Source organism: Cucurbita pepo, chromosome 9, assembly GCF_057944985.1.
Source record: "Cucurbita pepo subsp. pepo isolate OVF chromosome 9, ASM5794498v1, whole genome shotgun sequence".
Classification (NCBI taxonomy): Eukaryota; Viridiplantae; Streptophyta; class Magnoliopsida; order Cucurbitales; family Cucurbitaceae; genus Cucurbita; species Cucurbita pepo.
The window spans coordinates 12,361,839-12,377,186 of NC_141806.1; the positions used below are offsets into that span (position 1 = coordinate 12,361,839).

Sequence of the window (15,348 nt, forward strand, 5' to 3'; positions counted from 1 at the left end):
CACATATCACTCCAGGATCTAATCCATAAATAGGTATTTTAACAAATCTCTTAGATCAATAAAAGGTGCAAAATTCGAGTCCTGGAATTAATAACTAGATTTTTTTCACAAAGGAGAGGAATTGAAATTTATTTCATATTTAATAACATTTAAACGTGGATTTAAACCATTAATGTTATGTGAAAATGAGCTTAACTAAATATATATTGTTGATAAAAAAAAAGTCATAGTTTCAAACCGATGAACTATGATAATTACAACTATTAATTATTATCCTCAATAAACTTCTTTAAGAAAAACCAACCCTACAAACTTTTTTACTTTACTTTGTAGCTTTACATTGAAGTAGATGAAGCTGAGTCCTCTAACTTTGAGGGGAAATATTTTAATTGGGGTGGGGAATCTCATGAACGGCTGTGCCACTCTTCACCATGTTCTTCCAAACTTCAAATCTTTGAAACTAAGCAATTCTGACTTTTGAAGCATCAAAGTACTCGAACGGTTTTCAGTGGAATGACTGCAGGCTAAAAACACAGAGACTGACAAAAAAACATAACAGCAGAATTTAATGTTGTTTAATGAATAATCATAGTATAATGTAATTAAATCCTTTTCTGAAATATGCAAATGTTGGATTTATCCCTTCTGCAAGTACTGGATTCTTTGTTTCACATTTTGTCCTCAATTCTGTTGTCACTATGGAAAGCTGAGGCTGAATATGTCTGCCACTCACAAATGCTACCATTTCCTATTCAAACTATTTTCTCCCTAAATCATCCTACCTAATATTGGACCATTAACTCTTGAAATGATAATTAGTATCCAACTAATATCGATGAAGGTGCTTTACTATTGGCTTTTGCTTTTTTTCGATGTCTCTTAAAAAGAGAGACATTATTTGTTTGTTCCAATGCAGAAGCCGAGTCGAAGGGCTCTTGCTGATACTACGTAAGATTACTTTGTTGGGATAGTTATTGTGATGTCCCAGATTGGTTGGGGAAGATAACAAAACACCATTTATAAGTGTGTGGAAACCTTCCCCTAGCAGACGCGTTTTAAAGCCTTAAGGGAAAGCCCAAAGAGGGCTGATCTGCTAGCGGTAGATCTGGGCCGTTACAAATGGTATCAGAGCCAGACACCGGATGATGTGTCAGCCTTCTCGCTGTTCCCCAAAGGGGAGTAGACACGAGGCGGTGTGCCAATAAGGACGCTGGCCCCAAAGGGGAGTGGATTTGGCGGGGTCCCACATCAATTGGAGAAAGGAAAGAGTGCCCGCGAGAACTCTGGCCCCAAAAGGGGGGTGGATTGTGATGTCCCACGTTAGTTGGGGATGAGAACAAAACATCATTTATGTGGAAACCTTCCACTAGCATATGCGTTTTAAAGTCTTGAGGGGAAGTCCGAAAGGAAAAGTCCAAAGAAGACAATATCAACTAGCAGTAGATCTGGGTCGTTACAGTTATACCAAGATATGAAGAACCTAAATGGACGAATGAAGAAGGGGACGGACAACGAGGGATTTCGCCTCATTAGAAAATTTCCCAATACCTTCTTTCTTCTCATATGGAGTCCTGAGAAAGTCACCGGTGGCAAGTTAATACAATCCTCCAGAAGCTAATTTTTCCCTGCATTACAACTAGAGAGTTCCTATAATAAATTGATCAAAGTCTGAAAAAATGCTCAACCGAAGGAATGCGTTACAACTAGAGAGTACCTATAATAAATTGATCAAAGTCTGAAAAAATGCTCAATCGAACGAATGAGTCACAAAATAAATTGTCAATAAACTTAATGGTTGAAAATAAATAAAAAATACACGGAATTTAAAACTTAGAAATATAAAATGCAAAAGAAGTTAAAATTAGTTTTAAAAGTTCGAATTTTGTTAGGTATGAAATAATTATTAGATTGTACTGATGGTTCTGATATGTTTCCAGGGACTCGATGTTTAGTGATGACTGGCAAGCCAAGCCATAGTGGCCCCTCATCAACCAATTAATAATCCAAAAGGTTATTTATTGTAACATTATTATATCAAGTGCTTTGCCACTGGGAAAAAACACTGACCTTTTGTTCTGGGTTGCTTTCATTACTGCTTTTACAGATCCATAAATTTTGTGGTACCAATTCAAAAGGCCACGAGGAATGAGGGAGTGAGAGAGACAAATGGTCCTTTCAGCTATTAAGTTTCACTAGCATCACCTCTTCAGCCTTTTCCACAAATGTAAAACAAGAAAAAATATTCTCCACCCACCAGGCTGCGATTATCTGTAGTGATCTATTTCAATCCAATTGAATGGATGCCAGTGAATTTCAAGTAATTTTTCTCCTTCTACACTTATCGAGTTAGCACCAACATCATAAGGTTATTAAGGAGTTCTATAACGGCTCAAGCTCATCGTTAGTAGATATTGTCCTTCCCTCAAAGTGATTTATTTCGATCCAATTGAGCTTTTCCTTTCGGACTTCCCCTCAAAGTTTTTAAAATGTATCTACTAGGAAGAGGTTTCTACACCCTCATAAAGAATGCTTCGTTCTCCTCCCAACTAATGTGGGATCTCACAATCCACCCCTCTTTGGGGCCCATCATCCTTGCCGACACTTGTTACTCTCTTTAATCGATAGATCTCACAAGTTCTTAGACCGATGAATTAGTTGTTAATTTTAGGGCTGAACTCAAACTCGATCTCCACTTAAGAAAGTCTCAATGAAACCAATAAACATATTGTTTTCACCCAATATTTACTCCACATTCTAACCAACATCGAAATATATTTGCGTCTCCTTCACTTCATACTTAGTTCATATCAGGTATGGCCTCAAGTCAGTTAAAAGTAGAGAAAATACTGAATATACAAATAGAAATGTCATCTTTATGCACATGGAATAAAGTAAATATGACCGTATCAGCATAGAAATATGATGGACGGTTGTTTCAATTTGACACTAAAGTGGGGGATGAAAAATGGTGGGTGACATTGATATGAGTAGGAAAAATGGGGTAAAGAGAAGTGAGTGAGGCACCTGTGGTAGCACATGCCTTGCATTTATGAAGTTCATTACTCATGCTTGGCTTGGCTTATTACACGCCCTTCTGTCCACCACGCTCTCTCTCTATCAGCTTTTATCAGCCTTCAATTTATTTCATTGTTTTCAGTGGCTGCCAAATTTTATACCAAACTGCAAAGATAAATGCAACGATTTAAAGTACATACAGATTTTAGTAATAAAAGGTATTCATCAGAAAAAAATTACAAACACAGAACAGGTAGTAACTGCAGTAATGAAATAAGGATAAATATTGGCAAGATTTAGCAATTTCCTTCTATTAAATTAGACAATAAGCCAATCCCCTGTTCTTGTTCCTATAATTGATTATTTGCTATATATTTTATGCCTATAAATGAGAGGTGAAAATGAGATTTTGGTACCAAATTGGTGCCCTCTAGATGCTACTGAATGGTCTTCATTTGACCCCCAGACCCACCTACAATATCATAATCAAACACAAAATATAATTTTTGGTACCAGTACTCCCCAGTACCAAGAAACAATATAATATCATATAATTATATTAAAATATTTTTTTTTTCTCTCTCTCTCTCACCAGCTTTTTTATTGGCCTGTTGGTCGTTTCTCTCTCTAGCTTTTTGCCATAAGAATTGGGTTTCACGGGTCTTGATTCTCCCCTTTTTTCTTCACAGCAATCTGTCCTCCAACAACTTCAACTCCTGGGGTCTTCCCCTTTTATATTCTTCTTTCCACTATTCCTTCTTTGTCCTAAGGTGCCCCTTCCTTCACTCTCACACTCAGTCATGCCTGTCTCTTCTTTATCTTCTTCTTCTTCCCCTCTCTCTCCCCTCTGTTTTCTCACTCTGCTTCTCATTTTCATCACACCATCAGAATGTGCTGCAACACCAGCACCTAAAAAGGCCCCCGCCCGCCGCCACCGCCTCCTCTCTGTCGACTACTACACCAAAACATGCCCTCACCTCGAGCAACTCGTCTCCTCAATCACCACCCAACAGTTCAGAGACGCACCAGTCTCAGCTCCAGCAACACTCCGCCTGTTCTTTCACGATTGCTTTGTAGAAGTAAGAAAAATTGGAACCCCATTACCCCACATATAGAATCATACACTTTTATACTGCATGCATTCTGCAATCAATTTCAATTACCTGGTTGTGTTTGAAAAATGTTGAAAAGCTCTTGAAAATGGCAGGGCTGTGATGGGTCGATTCTGATATCGACGAAGCCTGGCAGCAAAGTGGCAGCGGAGAAGGATGCAGCGGACAACAAGGGGCTGAGACCGGAGGGGTTTGAAAGCATCAAGAAGGCCAAGGCGTTGGTTGAGAGCAAGTGCCCTGGCGTTGTGTCTTGTGCTGACATCCTCGCAATTGCAGCCAGAGATTTTGTCCATTTGGTTAGAGCCCTTCTCTTGATTCAAAGAAATCTGGTCATTTTTCTGCATAAACATAGAAAATTTTAAGCAAAAGCCAATAAATGGTGTTTGAAAGTTGGAACAATAATTTGACATTGGATTTGCATTGTAACCATTCTGCTTAAAAAAAGTGAAAGATGGGTTACATCAAGGGAAAAGAAAATACATATTCAACAGTATCATAATGAATTCCCAAAATCCTAGAAAATTTTCCTTCCACTTTTGCCATTTTCTCCATTGTTTGATTAGAAAACCTGGGCATAGAAGAATCCAAAATGACAAGGAGATGCTTCTGTTTATTATTGGCCTGTAAATGTTTATTAATGGGGATCCAATACTTGTCCACAGCCTCAAAATGTAGATAAAAGTTTGTCTTTTCAGCTTCCCCATTTTCCAGCTCATATGAAATCCATTTCTCTATAGTCAGATTCTGACACAGCCCCAGTTTATGAAAATCATACATAAAATCAAAACTCAGATGGTTATATAATTATATTCAATAGAACATCAATAGAAATAAAATTGGCTACTGTTATGGAAATTGGCGAACAATAGATCCAAATCAAAATAAGCAAAAACCAAAGCAATGGATCAAAGTTCCATGTGATTAACTTTTTAAATTTTCATCTACAATATCGGTTTACTACTAATTTGTCCTTTGCTAACCTCCATTATTTAATCTTGTATTCCTCTTTTCTATGATGCTTTAGTTAATAATCATCGATGTGTTTGCGTTGTACATGGAAGACAGCATGAACGAATTTAAATTAGTTTCTGTTAATTTATCTCCATTTATGAGGCCTGTCAGCATCTGTTGCCTAGGGGTGAAAAAGTAATTTCAGTCCTAACATTTTCATGTAATAAAATAATTTCTGAATTATTGAAAATTGCAGGCAGGAGGACCGTATTACCAGGTGAAGAAGGGACGATGGGACGGGAAGATATCAATGGCGGCCAGAGTAGGTTCCAATCTGCCGCAAGCAAACTCCACCGTTGATCAGCTTCTCAAACTCTTCAACTCCAAAGGTCTATCAAGCGATGACCTCGTTGTGCTCTCCGGTGCGCACACGATCGGATTTGCGCACTGCGAGCATTTCACAAACCGTCTCTACGACTACAGAGGCACGAAAAAACCGGATCCGGCGATCGACGGGAGACTACTCAAGGAGCTTAAAATGTCGTGCCCTAGGTACGGTGGAAATACGGATATAGTGGCGCCGTTCGATGTCACAACACCGTTTGTGTTCGATCACGCGTACTACGGGAATTTGGAAAGTAAACTAGGGCTGTTGGCTACAGATCAAGCTCTGGTGTCGGATGCGAGGATGAAGACGATGGTGCAGAGCTTGGCGAAAGATAAGCAGAAGTTTTTTCAAGCTTTCGCGGCGGCGATGGAGAAAATGGGGTCGATCGGAGTGAAGAGGGGGCGACGACATGGAGAGCGAAGGACGGATTGTAGCGTTCATCAGAGTTGATTGACGACTTGACGATGGCATCTTTGAAAATAATCCCTTTTTATTGGTTTTTTTTTTTAATTATTATTTTAATTTTAGCAATACATGGGAGAAATTTCTGTTTTCCAGCTCAGCTTTATAGTAATTTTCAGAAATTAATTTTCAGCTCATTTCAACTTTAAAAAAAATCTATTTTATTAGCCATAATTTAAAATTTTCAATGAAATTATTTAGACTTTTTCCTATATAAAATTTAAATATATTCACATAATATTCGAAAAAAATGGAGCTAAAATAATATTTTAAATACTAAATTAATATAAAATAATTATTAATCTCAATAATTCCTCTAATAATACATTGTTTAAAAAAAATTAAAAAATGTTTTAAAATACTCTTACACTAATAAATAAATAGGTTAATATTTTATTTGAAGAATACACTTTTAATTTTTAAAAGATATTTGAAAAAAAAAAATACTTTACAAAAAAATTATTTTAAATTATTTTAAATGAGCAAAAAAAAATTAAAAATTTGAAAAGTTTGAAGATAATTTATGAGGTGTAAATAGACGGTTTCAAATAAAAAAAAATTTAATAATTTTTTAAAAAAAATTAAGAGTTTTTGCTACGTAGATATTTTTAAAAATAATAATAAGAGTATTTTTTAATTTTTTAGATATTTGAAGGATATTAATGACAGTTTCGTTTAAAATTCAATTTTGATATTATTGAAATTTTAAATATTTAGATTTATTTATTAACAAATTTAAATGTAATTTTATGGATATTTTTTTTTTATTAATTTACTATATTTTTAACTATTTAACAAAATTTCGAAGAAAAAAAAAAGAATAATATAAATAAATAAATTATAATAAATAAAATAAATAAATAAATAAATAAAAAAGCGTAGCGAACCAGCTATTGTTCGCAGCCGGCGTAGTCGCCAAGCGAACCACACAGTTCAGCAGCACCAGAACGCAGCCGCTCAGATCCATGAGAGCTGTGGTTCAGAGAGTCGCCTCTGCAAGCGTCGAGGTCAACCTTCTCCTTCTCTCTCTATCTCTCGTTGATTGTCTAAATCGCCAGCGTGAGATACTGCTTTTCGCAGGTCGATGGGCGCATCGTTTCGGAGATTGGGCCGGGACTTCTCGTGCTCGTCGGCGTTCATGACTCCGACACCGATTCCGACGCCGAATACATGTACTCTTCTGTGCCTATAATACTCATTCTATGCTCAATTAAAACTTGTTCTTATCACGAACCTACTTCTTTTTTAATTTGGTTTCAGATGCCGTAAGGTCCTGAATATGAGATTGTTCCCAAATGAGAGTACCTCCAAGGCTTGGGACTTGAATGTGATCATATATACTCTCTTTTCTTCCATTTCAATCCGATTAATACTGACTAGGAGTGATCTACCACTGTTGTTTCGTTTGATTGTTTGAATCTTTAAAGAAATTGTAAGAATACGGCTTTTGGGATTAGGTTTTACCATTTTCCATGATAAATTTTTGCAGGTAATGCAGAAGAACTACGAGGTTCTACTAGGTAAGAGCAGGGGAGTTCCCCTTGAATTACAGAGAAGTTTAGTGGTTTAGTTTTCTGCTGATAAATTGTAGCTAGAAAGTGAATTAGATTCAATCCACTAATGAAATTGCTCTTGGTGGATTGAAACCAGTTAGTCAGTTTACACTCTATGGAATATTAAAGGGCAATAAGCCGGACTTTCATGTGGCAATGCCTCCACAAACTGCTAAGCCCTTCTATGCTTCTGTAGTTGAGAGGTTTGGAAAATCCTATAAACCAGATGCCATTAAAGGTAATCTATGCTTCATTCTTTCCCTACTTCCAGCTTTGATTTCTCTTCAGAATTGGAATGGGTTCAATGAATAGAACAATGAGTATACTGAATCTTGTCTTTGTTCCCTTTTCTTGTGGGCAGATGGAGTGTTTGGAGCAAAGATGAAGGTAATCTCAATATGCTCAGTATTCCCAAGTGATTATGATAGTTATTAGATTAATCAGTTCTTATATTTTTGTCACTGATGCTTGAGAAGGTCAATTTGGTGAATGATGGGCCAGTCACAATGCAGATTGACTCCAAACCGTCCAAGTAAGGTAATCAACTAACTTAGGAGCTCTCTTGCCTGCTGCAGGGTGTTAGGGAGGTATGATTTTCATTAACTTTCATTTCTGGAATACAGTTGAAGCTCTAGAAGACTCATGATGAATTAGCATTTCATAAGAAACAATTTGATTGATGTATGATATTAGGCGGAGGGCTGTAGGGGGATTGCAAAAGAGCTCTCCATTTGAAAAGGAAAAGGAGGGAGGTTAAGCTATAGTGATGAATAAAGATGAACATTTACACCAAGTTACATCCATGTTAGCATAAAAAAAAAACTACTAGAGTATTCCTTTGAAACTATTCTATTCCTTTCTTGCCAAGGCAAAATGCTCTTATACATTTCTCCATAGATGCTTTGTGAGATTCTACGTCGGTTGGAGAGGGGAACAAAATATTTTTTTATAAAGATGTGAAAACCTCTCCCCCACTAAACAGGGGAACGAAGCATTCTTTAGAAGGGTGTGGAAACATCTCCGTAACAACCTCTCCCCACCAAACAGGGGGACGAAGCATTCTTTAGAAGGGTGCGGAAACATCTCCCTAACAGACACATTTTAAAAACTTGGAGAGGAAGCCCCAAAAGGAAATCTCCAAGAGGACAATATCTGCTAGCGGTGGACTTGGGCTGTTACAAATGATATCAGAGCCAAACACCGGGTAGTGTGTCAGTGGGGACGCTAAGCCCCGAAGGGGGGTGGATTGTGAGATCCCACATCAATTGAAGAGAGGAACGAGTGTCAGTGAGGACGCTAGGCCTCAAAGGGGGGTGAATTGTGAGATCCCATATCGATTGAAGAGAGGAACGAGTGCCAGCGAGGATGCTGACCCTGAAGGGGGTGGATTGTGAGATCCCACATCGATTGAAGAGAGGAACGAGTGCCAGCGAGGACGCTAGGCCCCAAAGATCCCACATCGATTGGATTGAGGAACGAGTGCCAGTGAGAACGTTGGACCTTGATGGGGGTGGATTGTGAGATCCCACATCGATTGAAGAGAGGAACGAGTGCCAGCGAGGACGCTGGACCCCGAAGATCCCATATCGATTTGGATAGAGGAACGAGTGTCAGTGAGAACGCTGGGCCTTGAAGGGAGTGGATTATGAGATCTCACATCAATTGGAGAGGAGCTTTACAAAGGCCCCAAATAGGGAATGAAATGAAACCTTCTTTTTTATAAGGGTGGGAAAAACTCTCTTTACAAGGTACTTTAAAAACCTAAAAACCTTACGAAGAAACTTGAAAGTAAAAGTCTAAAGAGTACAACATCTACTAGCTTTGGACGTGGGCTCGGGCTCATGAAAGACAGTGGTGATAGACAACAACCGTGGAGATAGATTCCATTGAGTGAGCCATTCTTTTTTGTTGGACAATTTAAGATCTGGCTGTCAGTTCGGCTTACAAGCTGCGGAGATGCTTATATCCTCAATACTGGATGGTGGATTTTGAGCATTGGCTCTGGGGTTGTATGGTGATTCACTCCCTTTACCATATCCGATCACTTAGACAACTTAATCAATTCAATCGAACAGAACAATTGGCTTTGTTTTCGCTCGATTTAATATATATATATGATACCCAAAATGTTCAAAATTGATTATTTATTGAGCTACAAATAATAAAATTAATTAATTAAACTCTTAAATGAATAAATGTTATATATAAGTCAATTATTCATTTATTGATTTTCTATTAGTTATCTGTAATATAATATGTTTTTTATAATATAAAAAAAAAAAAAAAAAAATATATAGAATGGTAAATACTATAAGAAAATTCAACGCAAGTCTCTGGTGATATAATCAAACACCGGGATGCCGGCCCGGAAGAGGTTGTAATACGCCTTCTCCGTCGGATGAATCGCGTCAAAAAACAGGTACCGACTGGCGTCGAGGCACACCGGCGATTTGTAATTACAAAACAGCGACATCTCCAGTAACCCACTCCCGCAGCACCCGACGTCCACTTTTTCAAACCCTAGAAATCAAAAACCGCCGCATCGATTTCAATCGACCTTCAGAACTCCGTCGCATTTACTGGTTGATCTATCGGTTCAATTTTATGAAGAGAAGAGATGTATGTGTAAAGGAAGAAGGCTGACCTGATTTTCCGACGTTTTGGATAATGTCGACGACGAAATCGTAGGTGTTGATGTAGCCGATGAAAGTGGGGGATTTCTTAGAGAGATGAGTCTGTAAAGAGAGGAGTTCGGCTTGGAGAAGAGCGTTGAAGTCTCTGGCGGCGGCGGAGTAGCGGTCGATGCAGCCGCGATGGAGGAAGGCGTTGCTGGAGTATAGTGTTATCACCACCGGCAAGCAACCCAGCGGCGCTAACCCCGGCATCACGAATCTTCTTGCTCCTTCGGCCCACAAGGCCTAAGAAAACATTAAAAAAAAAAAAACATTTAACTTAAAAAAATAATATTCTTCAATTAAAAAAATTAAAAAATTTTAAAAAATTTTAAAAAAAATAATAATCTTACATTTAAAAGTTTCAAAAATACCCTTTTTAACTTATATACATTTTTAAAATATTTTTAAACTTTAAAATATATTTAAATTTATAAAAATAAAAAATAAAAACTTTAAGAACATCTTTAATGTTTTTAAAAAGTTAAATACTCAAACCGTTAGTATTGTAAAAATGTACACAAAATTCTTTTTGTTAGTATATAGGCGAAACCGTTAGTATCCGAAAATAAACATGGTTAAAATTTTGAAAATAATTTATTAATTACGGATGATACTAAATATCTAATTTTTTTTAAAAAAGTAAAAAAATATTAATGATATTTTTAAAATTTTTGAGGATATTTTTTAAATAAAATATTAATAATTTTCCTTTAAAATTAATGATAATTTTTTTTTTAATTTAAAATACCATTCAAGCATTTAAAAGTTTAGAGTTTATATATATATATATATATATATATATAATATTTTGAGAAAAAAAAGGTACAAAATTTATGAATAGATTTTATTAATTCAGCCAAAATTTAACTATAATGGTTAAATATGGAATGGGTAAAAGTGATGGAGAAGGTAAAAGGTAAATTTAGATGCTGGGTTATTTACAGAAGTACCCTTATATTAAATATGTAAAAGACTGGACCCTACAATTTAATGTCAATAATAAATGGTAATAAATGAGAAAGAGGGAAGGTGTAGTTATTGTGGTTCGAGCCAGCAGGTCGAATTGAAAGTGGCTTGGTATTGGTTGGTCAATCATATTCAAATTTTCATCCACCCTAACATTTATGCATACCTACTCGAGCGGCTCGGTTGCTACAAATATCTATTTAACTTATAAAATCGAGTCCGTAAGGTTCCATTTTGACCATAGTGGCAAATTCTCGTTCAAACAGAGAATAGAACAAGAAGTGGTACGAGATATCTCCCTATTAGCTAAACGAGGTCAAAGACGGAGATTCTATTGATAATGACTTACTCCAACTACCTCCTTTATAACAATTCAGCTCATTAGTAAAAACGTTTACTTAAATTCCCGAGGACTCACCTTGAATAGGGTGGAATGTTGAGGATTGTTTGAAGAGGAGTCCTACATCGACTAATTAAGGGGTTGATCGTGTGTTAATAAACAAAGAATACATCGAGCCAAAAGTAAACTCATGAGAGTTTATACTCAAAGTGGACAATATCATATCATTGTGGAGGCTCGTGATTCCTAACATGGATCGAGGACGAGGACGAAGATCATATTCAATGTCCAAGAACAAAATAGACTACTTAATATTCCCTATATTCCAAGGAAATACTCGGAATGGTAATCCTGTAATAAATTTTCGTGACGACCTAATTCACGTGATTAATTTCAAATCAGTGTATAAGACAACTCATGTAGTACTATCACAATTTAATGAAAAATATGAGCAAGAAACACTCTCGACCTTTGAACTTATATGAAAATGACGATTTAGTCCCTAAATTTTAGTATATAACAATTTGGTCGTTCAGATCTATTCATATGACTCGGATACATTAATTTAACCGACCTTTTTATTTATTTTGTCCCTTTTTCATTATTATATACTATTTATTGGTTTAAAATTATCAATATTTCATGTTAAAGTGGACAACAAAAAGGACCCTTTACTTTACCCTCTCATGACCACACTATTATTACTCTATTACTTCTTGAAAATTATTGTTGTTATTATTATTTTATAAAGTTTTCCTATTAAATTTCATTTTAATTCATACGATTTCATAATTTGTAGAGGTTAAAAATTTCGGGTCGGTTTGTAAGTTGACTTTTTTTTGGTTTGGTCAATCCAATCAACACTTTAAAATTATTACAAAGATTAAGAATATTTGACGTTTATAACAGATTTAGTGATGTTGACATTTGAGATTTATGCAAGCACATCTAATTTTTTTTTTTTTTTCGGGTCGGGTTGGGTTGGATTGTCAACTCATCCTAAACCTATTTATTCTCGAACCTATTCTGTAAACTCGGTTGAGCATTGGATTGGGTTGAGTTGTGAATAAAGGATCACCAAGTTAGGGTTGGGTTGGGTTAGGTTAGATTGTGAACATTATTCGAGTTACCCATGTTGGATGAAAGTCCCACATCAGCTAAGTTAGAGAATGATCATAGATTTATAATCAAGGAATAGTATCTCCATTGGTAGAGGCCTTTTGGAGAAGCATAAAGCAAACCCATGAGAGGTTATGCTCAAAGTGGACAATATCATACCATTGTGGAGAGTCGTGTTCATCTAACAACCCGGGTTACTCGGGTCACCAAATTGGAGTTGGGTTGGGTTGAATTGTGAACGTTATTCCAGTTACCCGTGTTATCAATTCAACCCTTCGAAATTTCACTTTAATCCAAAAGATTTTTCCAACCCAAACCCAACCTAACTCATATACATCTCTAGTTCCTCAACACGAGCAAGAACAACCCAACCCAATTTATATACATCTCTAGTTCCTCGACACGAGCAAGAACAATAAGAACGACGAAAAAGAGAGATATAAATGAGAAGAGAAGAAGAAGAAGAACCTGGAAAAATTGGGAGATTTGTTGAATGATGAAGTGTTGGTAAGCTGAGAGAGTGAATGTCTTTCTTCGAAGTGGTAAATTGAAGTAAGTGATAACGAAATCATTGGTTCCTGCACTGATAAAAAACACTGTATTCTTTATATGCTTTTTTGTTCTTTGCTTCCCCATTACTCCCTCCAATCTCTCTTTATATTCTCTGAAATACTCCACTTGAGCTTCGATCGGCACCACGTTCTGAACAAAAACAATTCATTATTATCGAACACAAATGTAACGACCCAGATCCATCACTAGTAAATATTGTCCTCTTTGGGCTTTCCTATTCGAGTTTCCCCTCAAAGCTTTAAAACGCGTCTACTAGGGGAAGTTTCCACACCGTTATAAATGGTGGTTTGTTCTCCTCCCCAACTAATGTGGGACATCACAACAAATTGGTGGAGTACGTGTTAATAGTATGATATGTTCCACTTTCAGTATAAGCTCTCGTGACTTTGTTTTGGACTTCTCAAAAAAACCTCAGATCAGGAGATGTATTCCTTATTTATAAACCTATGTTTATTTCATTCCCTAAATTAGGGAAGGTAGGGAGCTCATGGGCACTGTTGAACAAAGGATGTACTTTGTTCGAGGGCTCTAAAGAAAGGAGTCGAGCCTCGATTTAAGGAAGGCGGTTCGAGAGCTCCATAGGGGCCTTACCGTATGCTTTGTTCCAGGGGAAAATTGTTGGGAGGGGAACCCATCCATTTCTATTAGTACGAGCCTTTTGGGGAAGCCCACAACAAAGTCAGGAGAACTTATGCTCAAAGTGGAGCATATCAAACCATTACGAAGGGTCGAGCCCAAAGCAAAATTACAAGAGTTTATGCTCAAATGTGGACAATATCATACTATTGTCAAGAGTCATTTGCATTGGTACGAGCCATTTTAGGGAGCCCAAAACAAAGGCGGAAGAGCTTATGTTTGGACAATATTATACCATTGTAGAGAGTAGTAATTTTTAAGAGTACTAAATATGGGTAGTACGTACCCCAACTTTGGGAGTGAGCGGGTCGAAGCCGGAGCCGGCGGAGGCAAAACTGACGCCGGTGATTAAATCGTCGACGGTAAGCGACGGGTCAAGATACGGCGGAACATAATCCTTGACACCGAAGTAAGAAGCGATGAAATCTGTGCTAAGGCGGCCATTGGAGAATCTTCCGGTGGGGATATGGAAGGGGAAGTCTCTGCCGTAGGGAGGGAAGTTGCTTCGGAAAATGGTGGGGACGAAGTTATTGTTGCCGGGGTCGACGGTGGAGTCGCCGAACACTAAAAGCGCCGACACCGACGAGTTGATCGGCGGCGATTTGGAGAAGGAGAGGGGGAGGTGGAGGAGGAAGATGAGGGCAAAATGGGAAATAGGAGGGTATGGGTTGCGCTGATTCATGTCAGTTCAGGGTGGGCGGAATTGAATTGGCGGAGGGCGACGGCGGAAGCGGCGGAAATGGAGGAATCAAGCGCGGCCGAATCAGGAACTGGACTGGCAGTTTTTATCGCTAATGGGATATTTAGATGACGAAATTGCCCTTGTGGGCTGCTTTTATTGAAAGTGGTTGAGAATCCTGTTGGTTGGAGTTATGGAGGGTATAAATGTAAATAACCTTTCCCTTCGACTTGGGTTTTCTTTATACGAGATTTGTAATAATAATATATATTAAATTTTAATTTTAATATATAATTTTAATTTTAATAATATCTTTAAATTTTAAAACTCCAATTTTGGATGAAAAATTGTGTTTTTTTTAGCTTTAGAAAAAAAGAAAAAAAAAATACAAAAATGACATAATTGAAAACAAAAAATGTTATGATTTTGCCGTATAAATAAATATAAGATCTTGTGAGTCTCGAACAACATTTTGAGTCACTATCCTACATGAAAATCATTTGAAGTCACATGTCAGATCAATTTTGACATGTTTCATCACTTAATCCGACTATACCTTTTAAATTTCAAAATATCTATTTTATCCGTAGGGAGGGTTTGGAGGATTCCCCTCTATCTGGGAACAGAGTAAAAAAATATTTTTTACCCGTTACATAAATAAGATAGAGGACGAGATTATATTATCTGCCGAACTTCATTTAATATAAAAAAAAAAAATTAAAAAGCTGATTTATTTAAGAGGGATTTAAATAAAATAATATTGGAGATGAAACAGTATTTTTCAGGTATTTATTAATTAAAATTGATATGAACCCATTGTAAAAGGCTGTCTGCCAGTAAGCTATTCCTACGTTTTCGGTCCACTTTTTACATTATTTT

General features: G+C 36.8%; 3 protein-coding genes and 1 long non-coding RNA gene across 12 annotated transcripts; 2 read left to right on the forward strand and 2 right to left on the reverse strand.

The window, feature by feature from the left end:
• Positions 1-175: 175 nt before the first annotated feature.
• Positions 176-5,494, reverse strand: LOC111801986 (uncharacterized). 4 transcript variants are annotated; one of them, XR_015422531.1, is made up of 5 exons: positions 5,353-5,494; positions 4,179-4,465; positions 3,025-3,180; positions 1,549-1,571; positions 176-539 (listed from the first exon to the last, which is right to left on the reverse strand). It is a non-coding gene; the product is annotated as an uncharacterized LOC111801986 (long non-coding RNA). The 4 variants fall into 4 exon arrangements; XR_002816217.2 differs by lacking the exon at positions 1,549-1,571; XR_015422530.1 differs by lacking the exons at positions 176-539; positions 1,549-1,571 and adding an exon at positions 1,578-1,714.
• Positions 3,751-6,065, forward strand: LOC111801985 (Peroxidase superfamily protein). Its single transcript, XM_023686239.2, has 3 exons — positions 3,751-4,094; positions 4,223-4,423; positions 5,335-6,065. Exons 1-3 carry the CDS (start codon positions 3,816-3,818, stop codon positions 5,914-5,916), a joined length of 1,062 nt encoding a protein of 353 aa, XP_023542007.1. The 5' UTR covers positions 3,751-3,815; the 3' UTR covers positions 5,917-6,065.
• Positions 6,066-6,793: 728 nt separating this feature from the next.
• On the forward strand, positions 6,794-8,274 carry LOC111801533 (uncharacterized). Of its 6 annotated transcripts, none has more exons than XR_002816151.2 (8): positions 6,794-6,935; positions 7,009-7,100; positions 7,189-7,255; positions 7,418-7,448; positions 7,579-7,719; positions 7,843-7,868; positions 7,958-8,068; positions 8,175-8,274. XR_002816151.2 is itself a non-coding variant. In XM_023685555.2 (8 exons), the coding sequence occupies exons 1-7, from the start codon at positions 6,894-6,896 to the stop codon at positions 8,015-8,017; spliced, it is 459 nt and encodes a 152-aa protein (XP_023541323.2). In that variant the 5' UTR covers positions 6,794-6,893; the 3' UTR covers position 8,018; positions 8,105-8,274. The 6 variants fall into 6 exon arrangements, 4 of the variants coding, with proteins under 4 accessions (XP_023541323.2, XP_086983060.1, XP_023541324.2 ...); XR_015422462.1 differs by having other exon boundaries at positions 7,994-8,068; XM_023685555.2 differs by having other exon boundaries at positions 7,958-8,018; positions 8,105-8,274.
• Positions 8,275-9,660: 1,386 nt separating this feature from the next.
• On the reverse strand, positions 9,661-14,565 carry LOC111801503 (GDSL esterase/lipase At5g45960). Its single transcript, XM_023685515.2, has 4 exons — positions 14,077-14,565; positions 13,050-13,283; positions 10,126-10,399; positions 9,661-10,001 (listed from the first exon to the last, which is right to left on the reverse strand). Exons 1-4 carry the CDS (start codon positions 14,470-14,472, stop codon positions 9,802-9,804), a joined length of 1,104 nt encoding a protein of 367 aa, XP_023541283.2. The 5' UTR covers positions 14,473-14,565; the 3' UTR covers positions 9,661-9,801.
• Between the last annotated feature and the right edge of the window lie 783 nt (positions 14,566-15,348).